The sequence below is a fragment of the Myodes glareolus genome, chromosome 20 (genome assembly GCF_982192425.1).
Source record: "Myodes glareolus chromosome 20, mMyoGla1.1, whole genome shotgun sequence".
Classification (NCBI taxonomy): domain Eukaryota; kingdom Metazoa; phylum Chordata; class Mammalia; order Rodentia; family Cricetidae; genus Myodes; species Myodes glareolus.
The window spans coordinates 7516750-7542909 of record NC_142045.1 but is presented as its reverse complement, the minus strand read 5'-3'; the positions used below and the strand labels follow the sequence as shown (position 1 = coordinate 7542909).

General features: G+C 43.2%; 1 protein-coding gene across 1 annotated transcript in view; it reads left to right on the top strand.

Moving 5' to 3' along the window:
* Dchs2 (dachsous cadherin-related 2) overlaps nucleotides 1–26160 on the top strand; it is a 200358-nt gene that overhangs the window by 154141 nt on the left and 20057 nt on the right. The window contains exons 11-14 of the mRNA XM_048424743.3: nucleotides 1097–1231; nucleotides 1665–1874; nucleotides 6223–7080; nucleotides 24282–24389. Of these exons, the coding sequence (XP_048280700.3) occupies nucleotides 1097–1231; nucleotides 1665–1874; nucleotides 6223–7080; nucleotides 24282–24389 (1311 nt within the window). The remainder of the gene's footprint in view (nucleotides 1–1096; nucleotides 1232–1664; nucleotides 1875–6222; nucleotides 7081–24281; nucleotides 24390–26160) is intronic.

Below are 26160 nucleotides of genomic sequence, written 5' to 3'. Positions count from 1 at the left end.
GGAAACTCTACGAACAAGCTGTGACTGTGGACAGTCACAAATGATGCTGATGTCTGAGTGACCCTCGCCTGTGCTGTTAGGACCTTCTCTCGGTTTCAGTGCTTGTTGGATAACTGAGGAGAGCAGAAACATGACTGGACTGAGCATGGGCTGTCACGCTGCTGGGGATATTCAACCCAAAGTCAAAAGACATGGGGAAGACGCAAGTTTGATGGAGTAAACTCAGGCTGGGCTGCGGAGGGAAAGAAAGTCATTGGGAGGGGTGCTTTCCTGAGCCATGAGGAAGAATTCACGGGGCTGCAGGCATTGAGGTCTAATATTAGCTAGTGTCTTGTACACACAGTAGCAACTGGTCACATATCCGTCCTTCCTTAGATGTGTGTAAATATCTGTAGACCCAGGCATCCAACTTGCTTAGTAAGGTAATGGGATTAGACGAAGACATCTCTATTTCTCTTGTTTTCTTATTCTCTTGTTTGCTCTGGACAATTACAAGGGTGTGAGGAGGAATAAGCAAGAAAATCCTTACAGCCGCAAAAATGGGAGGAATTATTTTCACAACGCATAACAATGTGGTATGGCTTGCCTCGCTCCAGATAGGAGAGTAACTGCTAGGTTAAACACAAACCAAAGCAAGACTAACCACACCAGCAACCTTGTGGGCCTGCTCCTCAGGCTGAGAATAAACAGAGTCCTACCGCCGAGCACAGTCTTTTTAAACAGAGGATAATCTACAGGAATTGTCCTCTACCCCACAAATTCACAATTATGTTATTAAGTCACAATCAGGGGTGTTAGGAGGAGTAATTAGAACTATGTTGTAGAGTTGCTCACTCCTAAGAGAAACTTTATGGGAAGGAAAAAATCCGAAGCATTCACTGTGGGTAAGTCTCATAAGGCTTTTGTAAACCAAGCATTTCTGCTCACAGGGTCGTCACTCCAGGAGAGCAGAGAGAGGTATGGTCTTCTACTTTAATCTGAAGACTTTTTAATAATCTTGTCTTTCTCATCTACAGCCTGATAAATGCACACAAAAAGGGTCACATTTCCCAAGGAAAGAATTTCTAAACTTTGCTTTATTTTTTTATTCCTTAAGGAGTCAATGCCAAGCTTCAGTTTCAAATCATACCAGGGCCTGCCTTTGGGTTGTTTGAGATCAACCCTGACACAGGAGAGGTGGTAACAACGGTCACCTTTGACCGAGAAGCTCAAGGGATCTTCACACTTCGAGGTAAGGGACCTGCTTCCAACCATGCTATCTCAAAGGATGCAGAAGGATTGTCAGTGGGACTTAGCATCTCTTTAATTTTTTTCTATTTATTTGAAAATGTACATGTATGAGTGTGTGCCTCCTGTCTGTATGAGTACCATGAGCATGTGACACTCATGAAGGCCTGAAAAAGCTTTCTAATCCTCTTGAATTGCTACAGGTGAGCTTCTTAACTGGGCTCTGGGATCAACTCTGGGCTTTTGGAAGAATATTAGTTTCTCTTAAGTGCTGAGCCATTTCTCTAGCCTGAAATTTAAGATTGCCATAAGATACCCTTAAATAAATATTATTGGCCCAGGGCCACCCAGGTAGTTCAGTCTCATGCTGTGTCACAAGAACCGTGTTTCTTAGGTATTAACAGCCACAACCCTTCCTTCTTTGTGTTCAACGTCAGTACTTGTGCAAGACAGTGGCGCCCCTCCCTTGTCCAGCACGGCAACCATCATCTGCACCGTTGAAGATGAAAATGACCATGCCCCAGAGCTTGCTGTCCTCAGCCATGACATTGAAGTTCTGGAAAACCAAGATCCAGGGGTCGTCTACACTGTGCTGGCTTTTGATACGGATGCTGGTGACAATGGAGTGGTCACCTATCGCATAGCAGGTGAGTCTCACAAAGTCGGCACTCTCTAGGAACTGACCAAGGCGGATGGCCTGGAGATTTTTCTGTTTTGGTGTCTGCTGTCTTTTCCTGCAAATTCCACACCCAGTGAGAACTGCTGCTTTCTCCCTGTCAGGGTCCAGCCTTGACGGGTTTGTATGTTTCAGGGTAGGGGCGTGTGGACTAGAGATGTTAGGCCGATGGCTAGAGATACAAAAGAAATACAGAGACATAGGAGAGTACTGTGAGGGCAACTCAGTGAACACTGAATACTGAATCCAACTGTGTTTATTTTCCATACTCTTATACACCCCAATCCACAAAAGGGGGAAGAAGGCAAAAGACTATTTTAACATGACGCAAAGGGCTTCCAGAACAACTACTTGCTTCAATACTTCAGACATCAAGCCACTATTTCCCGAGTTAAACATTTTGATGTTTTAGGAAGGATATGCAGTGAATACACCCTAGACCAAGTGTCCTGTAGGCAGCCACTCCCTACAGCAAACCTCCTGTTTTAAAATGAAGGGGTGGGGGGCTGGAGAGATGGCTCAGAGGTTAAGAGCATTGCCTGCTCTTCCAAAGGTCCTGAGTTCAGTTCCCAGCAACCATATGGTGGCTCACAACCATCTGTAATGGGGTCTGGTGCCCTCTTCTGGCCTGCAGGCATACACACAGACAGAATATTGTATACATAATAAATAAATAAATATTTAAAAAAATGAAGGGGTGGGAATAGGCTTGAATTCTCTGACCTTTGGTCAGCGTGGAGCAGATCCATCTCTTTGGGCCATCTTAATGTCCCAAACATCCAATAACCACACCTTAGGTCAGGATAGCTTGTTTGGAGCTACACCTGTTGTCAACAACTTTGAGAGAGCAAGAATCAGCTCAAACCCTCTGACCGTTAGTCAAAGTGGAACAGGACTCACCTCTGTGGGCCCTCACAGTTCCTTCCCGTGGAGAGGGCTCTGCCTCTGCCCACCCTGCATCAGCACCCTCCAGGTTTTCTAAGGTCATGGTCTTGAAAGCTTTTCTGGATTTGCTTGTATGCCAAGACTAGGGAAACTACATACAGAACAGACGTCTTTTCCCTATTGTTTCTTCATGTGGTCACTTATTTTATTCTTTGCCTCTTGAGTTGACAACTCCTTCTACACCCTGCCCCAATTTACCATAACGAAGTAGATTTTTGTTCTTATATCAATTATTGTCACTGTATTTTCTGTGTTTGAGTATTTGTACATATTGAAAGGAAACTCGTTAAAATTTTAATAAATGTGGAATCTATGCTTTAAAGTTATTTTATATTGAATTGATTATTGAAAGATTAAAATATCAACGATACTGTCCAAGTTTTTGTTAATAGTTTATTAAAATCCAAACTGTGTTGAAAATGAATTGCTTAATAAAATTGATGAATCCCCTTTTCTAGTTTATAAATGTGGGACCTTCTGTTCTTCCCTTCCTTTCCCTCCCCTCCCCTCCCCTCCTCTTCCTTCCCTTCCCCTTCTCCTTCCCTTCTTCTTCCTCCCTTCCTCCCTCCCTCCCTCCCTTCCTTCCTTCCTTCCTTTCTTTCTTCCTCCCTTCCTCCCTCCCTCTCCCCCTCCCTTCTTCCCTTCCCTCCTTCTCAAAATCTCATCATGTTCCCAGGATGGTCTTCAAACCCTGTACTCAAAGTTCCTTCTGACCTAGCCTCTTGACTTGCTGGGAGTATACAGCATTCTACTGTTTTAGAGTAAAGGAAAGAACAACAACAGACCTCCTGCCAATTTTCCTTGTTACCGACACAGGCTTAGAAGTGACTCTCCACATTTTTAAATTTCTTTTTTGGTGCTCGCAATGGAGTTCAGAGTCCAGGACTTCAGTAACACTGCGTGCATGCTCTTCCACTAAGCTGTGCTCCATCGGCCCCTTGTGCCCATCCTGAAAGTGGGGAGGACAGTTGATTGATAGAAGTAAAGTTATCGCTTGAACATTTTCTGAGTTGCTTCTCCCCCAAACCAATTCATAGCCTTTTGCAGTTATTTATCCATCGTAAGAAATTGGGTAAACTTGGTAATTAATTGCAAAGATATTTTTTGTATGAAGTAGGATGTGTTCTTCAGTCATTAAAGCCAGTCACTACTTCTGCACTGAACTGCAATGGTGGGGGGTCAACAGAGGGCCAGACAAAGACAGGGAGAGAAAGAAGGAAGGATGGGAGGTGGGCAAGGCCCTTCGAAGGGAACATAGTAACTGTGCACAGGAGGTGCTCTTAGTGGCTGCAGCTGAGCAAGCATCCTGTCAGAACCCCAAGGTCAGGCCAGTAGAGATACTTGAATACTAATAATCATTACCTTATAACTGCTCCGCCTTGTAGAGAATGTGTTAAACATGGGCACCTGGAGCCTCTTCAATATCAAAACCATAGCATTTACCTAAGCTGAGTCATGACTGCTGCCTTTCTGGGTCTTGCTTTCCACCTTTGTACTCCTAGAACTTATCAATTTCCTGTTATTATATTATAACACACCTATTATTTCAGAGTCCTCTCCTTCCTGCTTTCTGAAGCACAGAATATATAACCCCCCTAAACCTCCACGTTCTCATAAATTCTTACCTTGTTTCCTCAGTCTTCCTAAAGCTGAAACAAAACTCCTGGCTCTGCCTAAACTTCGTCCAGCTCTCCCCTTAAGGCCAGGCAATGAAGTAGAACCCTTGTGATTCGATCCTGTTTCCTCTCAAATCCATGTCCTCACTTGCAACAACCCATGTCTCATCTTCTACACCTTATCTTACCTGCAAACTTCAAGGGAATTCAGTTTATGGAAAGTGCTCCAAGACATTTCAGCTGCCAAGTGCTCGCATTTCCGGGACCGCACGCACAGTCTTTGCTTTACACATAACGCTGTCTCCGAACGTGTCATCTTGCTAATTCCCACTGAAGGGTGAACCTGTATGTTATGATTTCCAATAGCATCTTGTGGTCATGCTCACATGCTCTACATGGTTGGATCCCTACACACTCATGCCACCCGAATATGAGTGCCAAGAGCATACCCTTCTTAGATTGTGAGGTCTTGGGAGCAAGATCATGTGTCCAATTCTTCCTTATGGTTCCGATATCAAGCCTACTTGTAGTATACAGTAGGAGTTCATACTTGGCTCATCATTGGGCCTCAATGAATTGATTTTTCAAATCAATGAATTGATCAAAGCAAATGAATTGATTTTTCAATCACAAACACCACACAACACATCTGCCCAACCTTCTGTTGGATGTAGATTAACCATGTCTTATGAATAAAAAGTCAGGATTCCCCTCCTGAGCCCCCATTTATTGCAATTATTTTTTCTGAACACTTTGCTTCCATACGCTTTAAGTGCTTACAAGCTAGTATGGCCCCATATCCATGAGCCTGGTACTTTGATCTTACCACACATTCAAGAGTATGGCTAATGAGACTTTGAACCATTTTTACTTCAGTAATTGACAAAGATGGCTTTGAGACGCTTTGCCTCTGTATGAGTTAGTCCTACGGAAGATAGTAAAGAACACATATTTTGAAAGATACAGAGATGGATTAAATATTCTTGCTGATGTCATGGGAGAAGTGGGCAGATGTGCGGTCATCTGACAGAAGCACGAGGACTCATACACGCGGAGCCAGGGGATTGTCGGAGGAAGGAGCACAGAAGGGGTACACAGCTGAAATACCCTTAACACATCAGAAATACACTTAGCAGCTAGTTACGTTTCGGAAAACTCTTTAACAATCCATCTGTTATTTTCTTGGGGTGTTTTCTAAAAGATTCATCTATTGCACACATATGTGTGTTTGTCTGCATGTATGTATGTGTTTTACTGTTTATGGAAACCAGAAGAAGGCATTGGATCCCATGGAACTGGAATTGCAAAAGTTTGTGAGGTGCCTTGTAAGCACTGAGATTGCACTGGGTCCTCTGGAAGAGTAGCAAATGCTTTTAACCCCTGAGCCATTTCTCCACGGCCCACCTCTACATATCAATTTTTGATGAATAGCAAAAATACCCCAAACAATATTTCTTATCACTGAATATTGTTTTATTGTCAATAAAATCACATACTAATGTTATGGTAAAAAATATATGAATGCAAAATGTGTGTACAAAAAAATCATATTGTTACACATGTTCTAAGATGCATATTGAGAAGTTATGGTCTTAGTCATGCTCAATTATTCTCAGTACTTAAGAAAGTGCTATGATTTAATAATCAGGAAATAAATATTTTCAATGATAAAAACTAATAAGTATATCACCTATATACTATATAATGGGAGCTATTGTTTTCCCGTTTCAAATAGATTTCAACTGTTTTCTGTAACAGGTGGGAACATCGGTGAGTACTTTGCACTTCATGCAACCTCAGGAGAACTCTCGACAATTCGAGCTTTGGACCGAGAGCAGATCAACAACTTTACCCTCATTATCCTGTGCTCAGATTCGGGGACTCCACCCCGAAGCTCTGTGATGCAGCTTCATGTTAGGGTTTTGGATGACAATGACCACAGCCCTTCCTTTCCCATGCTTCATTACCATTCCTCTGTGAGAGAAGATGCTGACGTGGGCACTGTGGTCCTGGTGTTGTCTGCAGTGGACAGAGATGAAGGCCTCAATGGGCAGGTGGACTATTTTCTGCTGGGGGAATCTTCTGGTACGTTCTCTGTTGATCGGGTGACAGGGACACTGAGAACTAGCCGCGTCCTTGATCGAGAAGCCAGCCCACAGCACACGTTCCAAGCTGTGGCCAGAGACTGTGGTCCCCAGGGCGCAAAGAGCAGCATGCTGACTATACTCATATCTGTCACTGATGCTAACGACAACGATCCTGTTTGGGAAGAGAACCCAGTTGATGCTTTCCTGTCCCCCAGGCTGTCCCTGAACCAGACCATTGCCCATCTGAGAGCCAGTGACCCAGACGCAGGGCCCAATGGAACTGTCACTTTCAGCTTCGCGGACACCCAGTCAGTGTTTTCTATCGATGAATATACAGGTGAAATCAAACTTCGGCAGAATCCATCTTCGGAATCTTTTCCTATTTGGGTGCAGTTAAAAGCCATGGATCAAGGGGTCCCAGCGAGGGCAACCAAGGGCCTCTTGGTTGTTCACATGGAAGGAGAAGATGTGACAATCTCCTTCAACCACCGTCTCTACACAGGACTCGTGACGGAAAACTGTGAGTCGGGTGAGTGTACCTTCAAGTTTCTTGTTTATTGCACCAATTTGGGCAAAATGCTTTAATTTTGGTAGATTGCAGAAGAACGCCATTGCACTTTCGGAGGCGAGCTGAAGAGCCTGTTCCGGATATTGGAAAGTTACAATCAATGTGATTGTATTAGCTTTCCAGTGCTACTATGAAATGAAAGAATCAATCTGCTTATTAAAAACAAGACCTCTCTTTTACTTCACTGTTCTGGAAGTTCCAGGCAAAACGATGTGGCCCCATTGCTGTGGGCCTCCCTGGGGCAGTATCATAGTGGGAGGGCATGGCTGTTCATTTCAGTGGCCAGGAGAGAGCGGGAAGTAGAGTGGGAAGACAGTGCCCTTTGAGGTCCATCCCAAACCATCTAACAGCCTTCCATTAGGCCTACTTTCTGAGGGGTCACCATTTCCTGGTAGTGTTGTAAGAGGGCCACTTGTTTGTTTCCTGGCTGTTCGGTAGCTCAGCCCTGAAATAATCATAAAGAAACTATATTATTTAAATCAATGCTTGGCCTATTTACTGTAGATTTTCATTGGCTCTTATGGTGTAGGAGGGTCTTCTTCCTATGTGTTGCTTTCACTGGTTAAATAAAAAGACTGCCTTGGTCTTTTGATAGGACAGCAGCTTAGATAGGCGTAGTAGACAGAACAGAATGCTGGGAGAAAGAAGGCAGAGACAGAGAGCCGCCATGAAGCTGCCAGGTCAAACGTGCTGAATCTTTCCCAGTAAGCCACGAGCTCGTGGTGACATACAGATTATTAGAAATATGTTAATTAAGATGTAAGAGTTAGTCGATATAAGACTAGAAATAATGGACCAGGCAGTGTTTAAATGAATACAGTTTCCATGTAATTATTTTGGGTAAAGCTAGCCGGGAGCCAGGCGGCAGGAAGTGACCTGCCGCTCCTTTTACAACACTCTTACATATTAATATAACCCATCTCCATTAATCTGTGCATTGCCACATGGCAGGGGCTTACTGGCAAGGTTCTGTCCAGTGTCTGTCTGGCAGCAACTCCATGGCTTCTCCTGACTCTGCCTTCTTTCTCCCAGCATTCAGTTTAGTTTTTCCTGCCTACTTAAGTTCTGCCCTATCAACAGGCTGAGGCAGTTTCTTTATTAACCAATGGTAGTCACAGCCTACAGAGGGGACTCCCACATCACAGTAGTACTATCTTGGATTTTCACCAAACGTTCACCCATAGGGAACATCCACATCTGAAGTATAAGCACAGCTAATATTGACCTGGTCTGAAATAAAATGTCAGGATAGATTGTAATGAAGACCAAACCACTTCTAACTGCGGGAGCTGGGCCTTCTTGCTTAAGTTTCAGTTTGGAAAGCTAAAGGATGATAAATGAGTGAGAAGTCTCCATCCTCCTAACTCCATATTTTATAACTCTTCATAACATCATTTTTATTTTTTTAAAAAAATTTTGAATTAATCAGATGGTTTTCATTGCAAAAACAGTTATCTGTTTAAAAGAACCCAATACTCTAGCAATGTGTTTAGGAAATCTGAAGCCTCAGGGAAACTTGTTGGAAACACTACTGCAGCGAATGCAAGCTGGTGGAATCTGTGAAAGGCCAGGGAGAGGAGACGTGGACAGGCCTGCCCTTGAAGAATTCATTTGATATGGGAGGGTGTATAGTGTCAGCCAAGAGACAGACCAGAGGATGTAACAGGAAAGGGAAAAGAAGAAAACTGTTGGATGTCTTCAGAGGAAGTCCCTGGGTGGGAAGGGTCCTTAGGTTCTCTGCTAAGCAAGGGTTGTGTGCATGAAGCATCCATCGACATTTTCAGCAGATAGGACTTTCCTTGGAGCATGGGTTCAATGCAGACTGCCAGGTCATATCAGACATGAGAAAGAGAGTTTCCTTTTTTATTGTTTTCTCTTCTAGTATTTCAGTAGAGTCAAAATATTGCAGAATATGAATCAGTATTAGAATGATCTTAATGTTATTAAACATCATTTCATAGCTTCCAGAATGATTTTGTTGTTTCCAAATGCACCTAAAATTTAAACCTTTGTATTCAAGTGAAACACAGTAGAGGAGTTTTAATTTCTCGTAATCCCTCAGACATCCTGTCAGTAAGAGATATTTGACATGCTGAGTGAAGTAATCTTTGATGTTGTTCTAAATTATCATTACACTAGACTATAGAGTGGGAGAGAGATGGGGGGAACAGGGAGGGTGAGAGAGAGGGAGGGCAGAGAGAGAGAAAGAGGCAGAGAGAGGCAGAGAGAGAGAGGGGAGAGAGAGGGGGCAGAGAGAGAGAGGCAGAGAGAGAGACAGAGAGGGGGGGGAGAAAGAGGGGGGCAGAGAGAGAGAGAGAGAGAGAGAGAGAGAGAGAGAGAGAGAGAGAGGCAGAGAGAGACAGAGAGAGAGACTTTTGGGGCCCCCTGCTTTTTTTGTTTCTTCCATGTAGGTCCCAGCCTATCCCATGGCCCTGTTCACAGTTAGGGCAAGCGTTTCCTGCTGCTTGCTCCCCCACATATCTGTGTTCTGGAAGCACCTTCGCAGGCACAGCCAGAAGTGTGCTTTAGTAACCCACCAGACCTCTTTAAATCCAGTCATGCTAGTGATCAGGATTCATCATCACAACCTGAGCTGACTCTAGTTCCTGTTTTCCACGGGAGCCTTTAGTAGATGAGACGCAGGAAGTCCATCAGCTGGAGCAGTCGCCACAAGGCAGAGCTCAGTAGCTCAGCAGGTTAACCAGACAAGGGGCCCCTGTGATTCTCTCCTCTCTCCTATTGCTGCCTCCTCTGCCACCCATTGCTCAGTTTTGTACTGGGTTAGCTGAGATTTGACCATTTTGAACACTTCTTTGTTTCCCTGTTTAGTTGAACTCGTAATCATTTACTTTTACTTCATTAATTTCAGTGAACACAATAACGTGTTTTATTGAGACCTGTTCATGAACATCTGCCATTGTATCTTGACTACATTTGGCCCCCTGCAATGCTGCCCTGTCAGTCCTCTCCACTCTCAGATTCTCACCTTCCTTCCCCAAATAGTTACCCTCCTGTCTTCTGTGTCCAATTAGCATGCACATGTACACACACACACACACATGTATGTATACATAGGCAAACCTCCACAGCAGAGGACACACAGCAGCCCTCTGCCATTCTTTTCCCATGACCCTCTGGTGCCTTCTCCCTGAACTCTTTCCTCAGGCGTTTCTTCCTCTCTTGCAACTCTCCCCTCCACTTGTCTTCCGTATGTACATAACTATCACATGTATATGGATATCATTTCTATATGGATTTTACATACCAAAGGACACATGTTTCTTGTTTTTCTGAGCCTGGCTTATTTCTCTAAGGATGGCATCTCCAGTTCCTCCCGTCTCCCTGAGAATGACAGAATTTCACTCTTCTTTGTAGCTGACTAAGACACCAGTTGTATCTACGGTCCGTCTTTCTCCGTATACATCCGTCTGTTCACGAGTGTCTAGGCTAGTTCCACACTTTGGCTGCAGTGAATAATAAACACCAATGAGAAAGTATCTCCAGGGTGTTCTGACATAGTTCCTAGACAGCACGTTGGTGTGACATCTTTATAGGTATTCTACACGGGAGGCAGGTAGCTGCCTGGTGGAAGGGTCAGTTGAATTTGAAGGAGTGTCTTGCCTTTCCTGTGATTTTTGCTGGTCCTGACCTCATACTGGCATCTGTCAGAACGACTTGAACTTCAGCATCTGCCTTTCTTTTTGCAAAAGGGGCCTCTGTTTGCCACACTTAGTCTGTGGACTCTGGAGATTCTCCCACTCTCCAGAGAGTCCCCAGTTGTTTGATCCTGGGACGGCTAATATTTAAGTTGAAGGATGTCTCCTAAGTCTGCTGGGATCTACACAGACAGGTTTGTTTCCCATACCTTCAAACTCTAGTGAAACCCATCTGGGGAATGTGGATCTGGATGACATGTACTCGTCTGGATTCTACAGCCCTGAACTGAGGGGGCGTGGCTCCTGAGGCTCCATCTACCTATTGACTCCAGGTTTAGGGCTATCAAACAGTGGGGTTACTCTCAGGTAGTGAGGTCATCTCCTACCCTGAGGACTGAGTTACCTCCCCTGGACACTTGACCGCCTGTGTCTTCTGCTAGCTGCGCTTTTCTGTTTGCCTGTGTGTGTGTTTGCCTCCCATTCTCCATTATTTTCCAACACTCTCTTAGCAGGCTCTGCTGTGTGCTTATTGCTGGTTTTTAAGTCTCTGGGGTAGCTCAGTTTAGCATCTCTCTCAAAATGGTCCCTGGCCAGGGCTCTTGGAGCTATGGAGATTGACAAAATGGAATTCTTCTCTTGCCAGAGAAGTGCCCAGAACCCTTGTCTGGATTTGAGACTCACAATAGTTGAGGGCCTGCCTGTGAGGACCATTGCTGTTCTCTTCACCCGGTCACGCCCATCGGGCCTCTGCCTCCTCTCCCTGCCTCTCCTCTCCCCGCCTTCAATCCTCCACCATGGTCCCCATGCTCCCAATTTACTCAGGAGATCTTGTCTTTTTCTACTTCCTACTTCCCATGTAGATTAGATCTATGTAAGTCTCTCTTAGTGTCCTCATTGTTGTCTACCGTCTCTGGGATTGTGGTTTGTAGGCTGGCTGTTTTTTGTCTTTTTGTTTTTTTTTTTTTTTTTTTTGGTTTTTTTTTGTTTTTTTTGTTTTTGTTTTTGTTTTTTTTTTGTTTTTTTGTTTTTTTAAACATAGAGCCTTGTGCTTCTTATGTTTCCCAGATCACCCTTCGGTTTCTCCACACCCCTCTTCTATCCTATCACTCTGTTTATGAATTTCAATGCTCTTCCTCTCTTCCTTTCTTTGGAATAGAGCATTTCCCCCCTATACCCACTCTTTGCATGACACAGAGGCAACTCTTAAAGTGATGTCGCACCCAGAAGCCCCAGGCTTTTCAAACGTTAGGAATAAACCACTTGGTTAGTCACAATGGTTAAATCCACTAAATGGTGAAACAGGCTTCCAGAAGGCAGCCTTCTTGGTGCTTCTGTTTGCCTTCTAACACTGTGGCTCTCCTGACGAGGATGAGTCAACACTGTTGTCCTCAGTGTGGGCTTTTCAGAACTGCATGCATTTCTACGAATTGCCCTGAGATGGAAAATTGGCATTATGAATTATTTTGAGACCCTGGCTAAATGTTAAATGAGTAGTCAGACTTTGGAAAAGTTGAAACAATATTGAAACATGATGACACATGGGGGCAAGCTGACTAGTGAAATACATTTAATATTGTAAAATAAGTAACCTATTTAGATCTTGATATTTTGGAGGAGAAAACCATCTTCCAGGGCTTTGGCAGGAGAGCCAGTGAGCCGCTGTTCTCCATCAGCTGGGCAGTGTGGAAATGTGACACACATTATTGAAGCAGGGCGGGTGAGCCTGTCACGGCTCCGCCGCTCACGATGAGTGAGTTCCCGCTCCATGAAGTGGAAGCAGTAATGACTTCCTCACGAGGATGCTGCAAGGATTAGATTAAGCTGTAGGAGGGTACCAGTCATCACTTCAGTTGTTACTGTGGCTATTTTCCTTCTGTCTTTAATCTCGACATGAAGTTTATAAAGCTAGCAGGGTTTAAGTTCTAACTAGACCAAGGAGCTATTACATAATGGTTGTATAATCATTGTGAAGTGTTTGCAGTTTTGAAAGCCCTGGCGTCTGGTTCATTTTCTGTACAAACTAGATAAGAATTGTACTTTCTAAGGAAATAAATTATGCCATTAGCATTAGAGTTGGTAACACCATGTCCCTGGGGACTTTGGAATGCCCGTGGCAATGAAGGGAAGAAGCAAATCTATTCTATTATTACACTATTTGGGGCCAGTCTTGCATTTGAGATGAATTCCATAGGAATGAGGACACTCTAGGTAGTCATTTTCAATATAGATTTTTTTTTACTTTATCTATGACTTAAGATAACTCTGAAGGAGAGAGAAGAAAAGTCTTAGGCCAGGTTATGTTTTCTCAAAAGGCAGATGCCTCAAGACCGTTGCCATCTCTGTGCATGCATCCCCAGGCCCATCTGGGTCTCAGTCACAGAAGCTCCGGGTCTTACTTACCTTAACTTATTGTTATTTTATTCATTTTAAAAGGACATTTTTATTGGTTCTTTGAAAATTTCCTTACATGTATACAGTGTATCCTGATCTTACACACCCCTGACTTCTCTGTCTATTCCCCCCAGGACCCTGCCAACTTCAGGTTCTCTTTTTAAATTTTAATTTCTTTTATTATCATTATTACTTTTAATCCACAGAGTCCAATGAACACTGCCCATATATGCATGGATATGAGGTTATCCACTGAGGCACCCCTTCCAGAGATAAGTGACTCCCTGCCTTCAGCAGCCATTAACTGCTAGTAGTTTCTTAGTTAAGGGTGGGGCCTCAGTAGCCCCTCCCTCATCCATGCTGGAATTATTTTTTATTTTTATTTTATGAGTATAAATATTTTGCCTGCGTGTATATATTGCATCACACATTGTAGTGATGGAGGGCTGGCTTGTTGGGGTTTCTGTCCCTCCCAGTACCCCAACAGCCAGCAAGCAACAAAGAAAATAACACAGAGTCTACATTAGGTTATAAACTGATTGGCCCATTAGGTCAGGCTTCTTGTTAACTCTTATAACTTATATTAACCCATTATTCTCATCTATGTTAGCCATAATGGCTCCGTACCTTTCTCAGCTGGGCAAGTTACATGCTGCCTCTTCAGTGGTCTGCGCAGGAGTGCTGCTGAGGAACTTCTCTGCTTCCCAGAATTCTCCTGTTCTCATTGCATCACTTCTACTTCCTGTCTGGTTTTCCCGCCTATACTGCCTGCCTGGCCAATCAGCGTTTTATTAAAATATGATTGACAGAATACAGACAATTCTCCCACATCAACACATGTGCAGGGTGTTCCATGGACTCTAGAAAAGGGAGACAGATCCCTGGAACTGGGGTTACAAGCAGCCTTAAGTGTTGGCAATCAAACCTTGGTCTTCTGCATGAACAGCAAGGGCTCTCAACCCCAGAGCCACCCTCCTCAGTCCCCTGTGGTGGGATTTTGAACTAGCTTGATCACGCAAAGGTAGCCTCAGCTGGGTGGTGGTGGTGCGTGCTTTTAATACCTGCAACTGGGAGGCAGAGCCAGGTGGATCTTTGTGAGTTCAAGGCCAGCCTGGTCTAAAAGAGTTCGTTTCCAAGCAGTTAGGACTGTTACACAGAGAAACCCTGTCTCAAAAAAAAAAAAAAAAAAAAAAACAAAAAACCAAAAAACCAAAAAACAAAAACAAAAAAAAACCCAAAACCAAACAAACAAACAAAAACCCCTACCCCAAACAAAAACAAATAAGCAAAAAAAGCAAAGGTAACCTCACTGAGTGAGACTTCTCAGCCTATGTGAAAGAGATGCCCACATCCATCATGGTGCCGAGTTCTATGTACGGAGGATAGTTGCTGTGAGAATTGCAATAGCCATGTTGACATGACTAGGTTTCTTCTTTCTAGGAATAAATGATGTAGGAGAGTCTTCTATTTATCTGTTGCTTTCATTGGTTAATCAATAAAGAAAACTGCCTGGCCTGATAGGTCAGAACATAGGTAGGTGGGGAAGACAGAACTAAATGCTGGGAGAAAGAAGCAGAGACAGAGAGACGCCCGCCATGAAGGTCAGACATGCTGAATATTTCCTGGTAAGCCACACCCTCGTGGTGAGATACAGATTATTAAAAATGGGTTGAATCAATATGAGAGAGTTAGCCAATAAGATGCTACAGATAATGGGCCAGGCAGTGTTTAAATGAATACAGTTTCTGTGTAATTATTTCAGGGGTAAGCTAGCCAGGATCTGGGCGGGACCAAAGCCCACCACTTTCCTTCTACAAATAAAGACACAGGCAGCCACATTGTAACCAAGGAGTTATTTGTCAGTCCTCACCAATTAAGACCAGGGTGTCAGATGAGTGCCGAGTGCCATCTGCCCTTCCTAGCTCTGCCAAGCTGCATTTACTGAGGCTGCGTTGATTCCTGTGCCTCCACTGTGTACCAGTTTCCCTTCCTTTGGGTTTAAAAGCTCCTCCCCTTGCTCCTTGACCTCCCAGAGTTTCCGCCCTGGAGCCAGGAGGATGCTGTTGTTGTTGATTCTTAAAAGCTGGTCTTGTCTAACTCTGTTCTGAAGCATCACACTTTTAAAAAAGATAAGAAACAGGGCTATAGTTGAACAATATTAATACGTCCTCACAATAGTTTTCTTTTGTGGATGTTGTCTCTGCCTTTCCTACAAGCAGAATCCACATTTGTGGAAAGCATCAGGGTTGATACGGCAGAAACACAAAGAAATCATGTTCTGTCTTTTACAGATAAAGTAAGTGGTCCCAATGATAAGTAAAGGGTCCATAAGGAAGTCTGCTGTGTGGAAAAAAGGGAAACATCCTCCTGGTTCTGGACCACGAAGGAGTGGCAGAGAGGCCACCTCAGAAACCTTGTGCTGGGGTTGCCACTCTACTTGAGGCTAGAATCCAGGAGGATCAACCTTTTAAAGGAAAAACTACAGGCACAGGTCACTTTGGAACTCTGGGGGAGTCACTGCCTGGTTCAGTGGGACCTTTGCAAAACCAGGCCAAAGGGCAATGATAAAATAGGCAACGAAGAGGGTTAATCTCAAGTCAAAGTACGTGAAATGGACAACAATGTCAAAACCTACTTGAAAATGGAGGAGTTTAGTTTGGGTTCATGATTATAGAGGTTTCAGACCATGGTCATTTGCTCCATTACTTTGAACCCATGGTGAGGCAGAATATCATGGTTGGGACTGTGTGGTAGAGCAAAGTTGATCATTCATGGTGACTAAGAAGGAATGAGGAGAGAGAGAGGAGGGAGAAGGAGGAGGATCTGGAGGAGCAGAAGGAACAAGGAAGGGCAGGAAAGAGGAGAGGCCACAGACATAATGTAGCTGTCCAAAGAACAATGATCTATTTCATCCAATAAGGGCCCACCTCCTACAGTTTCCACTAACTGCAACCTCACTCCACCCCAAGCAATAGTCACAACTAACTCATGGTCTAATCCTTCCAAACTCTTCATCCCCCAAACCTGCTGCATCGGAGACTGACCTCTTAACAACATGAGGGGGCTTGGACACTTCAAATCCAGTCTTTAACAGCAGTGGTGCCCATGAGAAATACTGGATCAGTCACTACGAAGTAAACTGCCATTGTGTAGTGAACAACTGCACAGCTGTGCTGCTGTTGAAGGATGGGATTGTCACTCTGCTCCATACACGCTGACCCACTGCGGGACCCCCGTCCTGCTGTTGGCCACGCCCATCACTGTTCTGTCACCGTCTGCATCATACTCTCTGTTCTGAGTACCCCATACTCAATTTCCTGAAGATGCTTGAATATCTACTTCCTCTGTTCTTTTAGAAGTCAGTTTGGTGTATTTTGAAATGTCCAAAGTATCTTTATTACCATTAGTTTTAAGAGTAAGACATGACGTGAAAGCATAGCAAGAACTAGCCGGGAGATGCTTCCAACTGTAGCTCCAAGCAAGAACAGTCATATTGAAATAATACAAAATATTTTATTTCACCACAGATAAGCCCTTCCCCCAATTGATCATAGCTCAGCATGCATGACAGCAAACATCCAGATAGAAAAATCAAGATTACAAGCTCCTGGAAAAAAAGACAAACAAACTTCCAGACTTTTCTAATTGGGGAATTATAAGCACAAACCTAAAGAAGACATCATCAGAAAAGGTTCGTGAAGTTCCCAGAATCTTCAGCCGTGTGGATTGGCCATGCTCACCTCCTGTACGAAACCAGTTAGTGAAGACTAGAAGCTCTGGCTGCTTTTCACATACACACATCTTACACACATACACAACATAAGGCATACAAAAAATATGGCACACACGAAAGAGTAAAATAAAGAATTTATGTAATTATTCTAAAGAAATCAATGCATCCCAAGAAAACCTAGAGAGACAACTAAATAAAATCAGTAAGGCATGCACTGAAGCGCAAGTAATAAAAACTCAGGGTCAGAAATTAGGGTTCAACTTGAAGATCTAAAAAGCAAAACAGCCAACCACTGGCTCTTACCTCAACCTCAGTCTGAAGTGGCAATCCCACCTCCCAGAATCTCAGAAAGACACTGTGTATTGAGAGCTATTTCCTCCCATTTTATAATCCTCTCCAGAGCTGGGATTAAAGGCATGCACTGCTGTGATTAAAAGTATGCACTGCCAAGTTTCTGTGGCATCTAAGTGTGGCTGCTGGGATTAAAGGCGCATGTCATTGTGGCTACTGGGTTTATGGCTAAAGGCATGCTTTACTTTAACCTGCTCTGTCAGGCTGACCGGTGGGAGTGTTTCACCCTCAGATCTGCAGGCGGTCTTTATTTAGTAAAATACAATTGAAATGCCACTACAATGCATAAAGAAAGTTAGATTATCTATAAAGAGTTATTAATAAAAATAATCAAACAGAAACTTTAGTGCTTAAGAATACTACAACTGAATTGAAAAATTCACCAGGGAAATTTAACAACCGATTTGATAAAGCTGAAACTTGGTGGACTTGAAGGTGAGCTATTTGGCAGTCAGTAGGAACAAAATGATAGAGGGATTTAGAAAATTACAAAAGAATTTTAGGGTTACCATCAAGTGAAACAATGTATTTATTAAATACTTGCAAGAAGAAACAAAGAAGACAAAATGCAGAGACTCCTTCAAAGAAACAATGGCCAGGAACTCTACAAATCTGATGATGGAACTGGAAAGATGAATGTGAGAAGCTCACAAAACAGATCTAGGCTGAACCCAGAAGGCTTCATGGAAAAGCCATTAAAATCAGACCATCAAACACTAAAACAAGGAACTCCAAAGAGTCCCAGGAGACAAGGGATGTGTCCTCACAAAGGGCTCTCAGAACAATGAGGCCTCTCCTCAGAGGCAACAGAAGTCAGAAGGAGCCAAAGAATACACTCAAGATGTTGAAAGCAAACAATTGAAATTGCCAATAAAAAATACTGACGCTGACAAAACTGTTCTTTAGAAAAGCACCATTTGGATGCCAGTTTCAAGTCAGTCATCAATAATGTTTTTAAGAATAATGTATGTGCTTAGGAATAATGAAGGGTACTCAAGAACGTTCATGCACAGGTTTGTATGTAATTTTTCATAGTTGCCTAGTTATTGTCATAATTATTGATCTTTGCACTCAAGTAGCAATTATGAGAATTGCTTATTTGTAGCCCAGCATTGGTGGCGCACGCCTTTAATCCCAGCACTCGGGAGGCAGAGGTAGGCAAATCTCTGTGAGTTCGAGGCCAGCCTGGTCTACAAGAGCTAGTTTCAGGGCAGGCTCCAAAGCTACAGAGAAATCCTGTCTCAAAAAACAAAAAAACAAAACAACGATAAAAAAGAATTATATATTTGTGTTTCCAAATTGAAAGTTCATAGCTGCCGTGGTTCTGTGGGTAGGATTGGGCTTTTTAATGTAAGTTATGTAAAGAAGAGGAAAATAAGACTATTAAATATTTTTGTTTAATTACCCCTCATAAATGGTCTGAAAATGCAAAAGATAGGTTATTATATATATTTTATTCTCTTTATTTCCTCATTGGAACTGAAGGTTCTTTGGTAATTTTTGTAGCTTGCTATTTCTACCTTGATGTGCTATGCACGGTGATTTAAGTTTTACCTGTGTGTCCAGAGAGAAAGGCACGTTAAAAATATGGGCATATGCATGGTCTGGGAATGGCCCTTTACTCATTTCCTCTCTGTTAGTGAAGTTTCAGATTTAAACTTTGCCAGAGAAAGAAAATGCAAAGCATTTGTGGCTCTCTTCTGACTTTAGCATCTAGATTGAAGAGTTCTTGTTGAATGAAATGTTTCTGGGTTTCAATTCAATTTGACATTATAAACATTAGATTTACAACAAAATGGGATTTTTTTTCTACATAAGAGGGGCAGTAGTGATATTTTCCAGTTCTGTACTCAACATTGTTCTTTTACGCACAAGAAATGTCCTCATTTTATTTTATAACTAGGCATGGAAAAAAAAGCCCATCCTAACTCAAGGAGAAATAAAGGCCATCAGAAAGGACTGGACATCTTTCCTACACAGTGATTTGTCTCTGACTGACAGCGTCAGGAACATGTGGCAACACAGTTGCAATAAAATTTCCTCGATTGAAAAATAAGTTGTGTAAGGAAGGACAGAACTGTGATTGACACTGTGATGAAGGATGCTGCAGTGTGTGTGTGTGTGTGTGTGTGTGTGTGTGTGTGTGTGTGTGTGTGTGTGTATGCCCATCAGTTTATAGAAAACGTAGGCATTGTTCAGGAGTCTTGTGTCTCTTGACGTGTAGAACAATAAGCACCGGTTTATGATGCAATTGGAGCATTCTTAACACTTGTAGCAACCTGGTGTTACCACCATTATTCTATTTGTTTCTTTGTTGCTGGATGACCGTTGCAAGTGGTTTGGAAAGGACAGTGGTTTGGAAATCTAGATGAATGAGTTTTAAACTTTGTCAGGGTTTCTGTTAAGTATAATGTTTCTAATGAAGAGCGATTCAGTCTGTCCTGGTGGCAGAGGCCTGTGAATCCCAGCCACCAGGGAGTCTAAGGCCAAAGGGTCAGAAGGTCTATAGAGATGCAGACTTCAGAGTCAACCTGGGTAACTTAGTGATGCTCTGTCTCATAATCACCAAGGTCAAGGAGCTGGGGATGTAGTTCAGTGTTCCCAGAATGCTTTGCCTTGTTTCAGCATTCCCAGAATGCTTGGCTTTGTTTGTATGAAACCCTGTTTGGTTTCCCAAACTATCCTTCCCCATAGCATATACACAAAAGGAGAGCTGTATATTCTATCTGGATTTTCCTGGCTTTGTGGATCTCTGCCTCTTATCAAAGTGAGTTCTTACTGAAGTTTTGATCTTACAAATCATCTCATGGTCTTTGGTATTTATAGAAATAGACACAACTTGACTGTTGAGTATTAAGGGGGTTCTAGGTGGAAATCCTTTCAATTCCCAGACCTTTTGTATTCTCTATTCTTTTCAGAAAGGTTACATTTATTTGTTTTATTTTAAGAACTGGGAGGAGGAACATACATATAAGGGATGTGTGTGGAGAGGGGGCACAAATGTCCCAGCACGCGAGGAGGTCAGAGGACAACTCCGGGGTCAGTTCTTTCCTTCCAAGTGTGCATTATGGGGATCAGTTCAGTCTTCTGCAGAGCCATCTCTCCAGACCTCATGAATTTTTTTTTAAAGAATCTAGGGGGAAATCAATTTACCCTAATTTATTTATCTTTTTCACTGTTACTGCCACCAAGGTGGGTTTCAAGCTGTGTCTCTCATGTCTGTGCCTCTGGAATCCCGTGCCCCTGAGGTAGGGACTAACATTTGTCCCAGTTAGGAAGCCGTGGTCCCTCTTCTCTTGCTGTCACCTCTGTCCTTCCTCTTCCCATACACTTTATAAAGAAAGATCAAGTGTTGATAATAGAACAACATGCTTTGTTTTTAAAAATTATACCTGACTAAAGATATTTAATACTGTTAATTTATAAATATAAGAAGTTTAAAATATATTTAGGAGCTAGAGACATGTTTCTTGGTGGGTGAAGTGCTTACTGGGCCAGCATGAGGGTCGAACACCCAGGTGGAATGCTGAACACCAGTGTGACACCCTGTAATCAGTACTGGGGAACTGATGGGGGAATCTCAGGGGCTCACTGACTAGGACACACAATGCTGATCACTGGCCCCCCTCTGGCACACACTTCTCCCCACAAATATATTATTTTTAATTTATTTATTAAATAAATAATTTATTTAATATGTGTGTGTATACATATAAGGCACAGGATAACGATTTTCAACATGCACATGGTATGTGACAATCAGGATACTTAACATTCCCATCTCCCTAAACTTCAAAAAATGTTTGATTAACACATATTGATTATACCTATTTCTGAGACTCAGAGATGCAGTGTGAAAGACAATACATGCATACAATATATACAGGTCAAATCAGGGCAATTAACATTCGTGTCATATTGTTATTATTTAATGTATAAAATCTTTAAAGAAAAAACTGATATAGAGTTCTAGAAATGATATTAATACAAATACAATACAAATAATATATAGAAAAAATCCTCTCTTGCCATGGAACTCTGTTCAATCCCTAGTGAGTAAAATGGAATAGATTGATAAACCACTCACTGAAGAGCAACTGGGACTCTCAACTATTCCCAGCAGCAATGGAAAAATGGAACAACCACTTTGGAAAATAGTTGGAAGCTTCTTATGAAGATGAAAACCATTGTATGAGATTTATTCACAGTCATCCCAAACTGGAAACAATCCGCACACAATCCGTTAGTAGATGAATGAAAAGCAAATTGTAGCATATATATTTGACAGAAATTATGTCACTATGAAAATGCAATGAATATGTAATAGCAAAACAATATACTTAAACAACTCTCAAAATGATGCTGAGACTGACTGAGAAGCCAAGGACAATGGCTCTGGGCTTTGATTCTACTGCATGGACGGGCTTTGTGGGAGCCTGTCTGTTTGGATGCTCACCTTCCTGGACCTGGGGGGAGCGGGGAGGACCTTGAACTTTCCATAGGGTAGGGAACCCTGACTGCTCTTTGGCCTGGAGAAGGAGGGGAAGTGGGGGGAGGGGAGGAGAGGGAGGTGGGAGGAGGAGAGGAGGTGGAAATTTTTAATAAAACAATAAAAAAAATGATGCTGAGGAAAAGAAGCCAGGTGTTATACGATTGGCAAGTATATGAAACTTGAGAGACAAAAATCATCTAGGTTATAAAGACGCAGGCCCATCATTCCCTGCTGAAAGCATCCTGCAAAGGCGATTGAGGGCAAAGTCATAGAAACACATGGGCAATATTTGAGGTGCTGGAAATAGAGTGGGCACTGAGTGTGACCCTGTTTGCACAGATGTGTGCTCGCTCAGTGCAAAGCCTGATGTGGCTAAAGGACGTGTTGTCAGGTTCATGGTCTGAACTTGATTGAACAGAAAATAAGTTTCATAAAGCTGGACAGTCCCAGGAGATGAGTGGACCAGCAGTCTAGGAAGCAGAACAGAATAGAGCCATGAAGTGCAGGTTGCTGGAAGTGATGACATCCCAGCTTGTGAATGGTATCCACGTGATACACAGGGCCCTGCTGTAATACTTGTCCCTGGGTATAGTTGCTACTGGGCCCAGAGGACACCAAAGCCACCAAGCATCTTCCCTCCCTACATCATCTCTGACTCAAGAGCTCTCCTGTTCTCTTCAACCCTTCCTGTCATGTATAGGTCATTCACTTTTTCTTAAAGTTTTATTGAAACACAGCCACATTCACTTGTGTGTCCACTGCCCATGGCTATGCCAAATTGAACAGGCTTGAACATTCGCAGCACTTACCTTTCACAGGAAAGCTTGCTGGTGTTTTGCAGAAATCCCGCTTGTCTCCACCTCTTACCTGTCTTTTCCTCCCTGTCTAAACTTAGTCTCCACGACTGCCTGGCAGGCTCCCAGTTCAAATCACACCAACCTGGCCAGCTCCCATTTTAAATAACACCACCCTGGCAGGCTCCCAGTTCAAATCACGCCACCCTGGCAGGCTCCCAGTTCAAATCATGCCACCCTGGCAGGCTCCCAGTTCAAATCACGCCACCCTGGCAGGCTCCCAGTTCAAATCACGCCACCCTGGCAGGCTCCCAGTTCAAATCACGCCGCCACCCTGGCAGGCTCCCAGTTCAAATCATGCCAGCTACCTTACAGTTACAATCAGTGCTTTCAAATTCTTCTTGCTCATAATCATATTTGATTTTGTTCCTTCCTCTACCCTGTTCAAATTCTGATTCTTTCTTAAAGATGATTCTAGGTTGTCCCTGCCCTGTTTTGACAGCCGATGGCAACATGTGTGTCATACAGTGAACTCCTAGGTTTCTCTCGAGCCAGGTTGTTATACCTGTGACTAGTTGAGAACCTGGCTAAAGGATCATTCCCAGTATTCAAGGAGGACTATCAGAAGACATCTTTAATTTGTCTGCTATTTATCTCTCTTCCAAGATTATTGCTTCAAGCCTAGATGTTCACAATGTCATCTTTTAAAAATATTTTTTTAACTTTTGTGGATTCTTTATGGATTTCACATCATGCATCCCAATCTCGCTCATCTCCCCGTCCTCTCGCTCCCATCTGCCCTGCCAACCTCCCCCCAAAAACAAAATTTAAAAGGAAAACACAAGGAGACAAAAAAAATCCCCAAAACAAAACCAAACTCTCTCTGTGGAAGCTGTAGTGCGACCCAGTGCCAGCTGTAGCATGAGCCAGCGAGTCACACAAGATTGTGTATATATATATTATATATATATATATATACATACGCATGCACGTGAGTACACACACACACACATAAATATCTTTAGCTCGTACATCTTCACTTGTAGATGTTTACTCGCAGTCTTATCTGCATTGGTCTCCGCTCAGTTTTTGTTCTGTTCTCCACACAGCAGCCGGCTGTCTTTGCAAAAGCATGTCATAATCCTTTGCTTTATTTCTTAGCACCCAGAACCCCACATAAATGCAATCAAATCCTTTCCTCCTGTGTCCTAATGCTTTCTTTTGATATCTCTTCTTCAACAGACTGATTCAGCAAACCAAGCCCTTTCCCAGCCTCACCGCTGTCCTCCCAGAATCCTTCCTGCCAGTTCCTTATGTGGCTGCTTATCCTGCACACAGCACACTTTCAGAAGGGAGTTCTGTTTCCCCACAAAAAATAATGCCTGCTTCATATCAGTGACCAGGCCAGTCCGCTTTGATCATGCATTGTCTCATGGATCATTGTCTTCTACCAATTCATAGCTACTATATGGATGGAGGTCTCCTCTCTACCTTGTCCCTGCATCCAGAATTCATCATGGGATGGTCACTGTATGTCTTCTACCAGTTCATAACTCCTGCAACAATAGAGCTTTCCTCTCTCTTGCCTCTGCATTCTAGTATTCCACACAGGACAAGGCTTGTGAAGACAGCAGCTGTCGCAGGAATCGGCTAGAGAAACAAGAGTAGGCAGATGATACCCACGGCTTGCTCTCACACTTCAGTGAAGTTTTCTAATGGTCTTTCTTTAAACCCTAACTTTACAGGTACTTCTGTCGTGACTGTAAAGGCTTCTGCATCAATCCCAGACCCCATCAAATATTCAATTTTTAGTGGGAATGAAGATGGAGTGTTTTCCCTGGGCTCCGCCTCAGGTAATCCCTCTCTACTGTACGATGCCTCTAGTTTCTGTTTAACCTACTACTGGCTCTACTGATACGTTCTTTGGAAAAGTGTGAAAGATTCAAGGCAAAAGATGGCACAGAAAAAACACAGGAGCCAAAGAATGGGACGGAGGGTGGTGAAACGCTGCCGCTTCCTAGACATGGTGTGGTTGTTGTGCTTATGAGCATCTCCACAAGACCTGCACACGATTGGGCCTGGTAGTTACCCACCATGGACAGATGAGGGGTTCATGCACCATGCCTTAGCCCTGCACAGGGAGCTGGAGGCTGTGGGAGGGCGAGTCATTCCCTAGTATGAATGATTAATCAATAAAATTGATCACTCAACAGATACAGTCACTTTCCTTAAGGATAAAAATGAGATGAACTTCTGAGCCATAGTTCCAAACGAAGGGTTTACTTTTGTGCATAAATTACAAGTCACTTTGGATTAAAAGCACTCATAACAGTCACTCTTACTGCCCATCACAAAATGCCCCAAGTAAGAGTCACACTGGATACTACATACTGTCCAGAGGGACTAGTCACACTGTATATTGTCAAGCAGTGTGGGTTGTGAAAGTAATAAATCAAATGCATTTCTGTCGTTTTAAATTAGGTAATAGAAGGGGTGGAGGTACAGAAGGGGCACAGAAATTGAGAACATGAGATGCTCTTCCAGAGGCCTTGGAGTTAGGGTCTCAATACCCATTCTGGGCATCTCCTAACTTCCCGCACCTCCATCTCCAGGAAATACAACAATCTCAGTCTGTCCTCTATGGATGCTGCATTCATGTGCGCATACACAGACACATATATGCACAGTAATTTTTTTAAAAAAAAAGAATTGTTAAATGTGGTAGTAAAGTTTTTATACAGAATCTAGAGTTCTTCAGAATCGCAATGCATGTGCCTTCATGTACCTGGAAATCCCCGTTTCTAGCCTTCTTCGTGGCTCTTTTATGACCTGTACTATTATCACGCCGTCCTACAACAGATAGACACAGTAGAAATCACACAGAGGAATTTCTTATTTGGGGCAAGAACTTGAGCTGTGACATCGTCCCCCAAGGTCGGTTTCTGTAACCTGGTTCTGTATTTTCTATGAGGGTATAGAAGTACTGAGTACTGAATACCATGAGCTAGGTACTGGGAATATGGTGTTCCAGGGTCAGGGAGCAGTGCTTACTAGCATAGTCCACAACCAAGGAAAAGGAGTTAGAGTAGAAAGGATAAGCAGGGAAGGTGCAGTTGTTCAAACACAGAAGGCTTAAGGTGGATGCATCCTCACCTGAGAGAGGGAAGTGGAAAAAGATAAACAAGACTGAGGAAGGGACAGGCCTGAACCAGCGTATCCCTGTCAGTTAAAGCCACTTGCCTTTCTCACACTGGGGAAATCCACTGACAAGTTCTATGTGGAGGAATGGCAGCTTCCTTACTAGTTCAGAGTGGATTCAGATCCTTGGGAGATCAGTCAAGTGGCTAATGCAAGGACTGAGGAGGGAAACACTAACAGTTTCCAGGAAAAGAGCAGCAAGGGAGATGGAAGTAAATTTCAGACATGTTTGAGGGCCAAGAAGACAGCTCAGGGAGTAAAAGCATGAGTCATGCAAGTCTACATAGCCCCCAGCTCAGTTCACAAAACCGTCCTAAAAGATCAATGCAGTGTATCACACATCTGCAATCTTAACACCCCTACTGTGGGAAGGGAGGTGGAGACCGAAATGTTGCTAGAGTGCATGGGAAAACAGTAGGAATATGG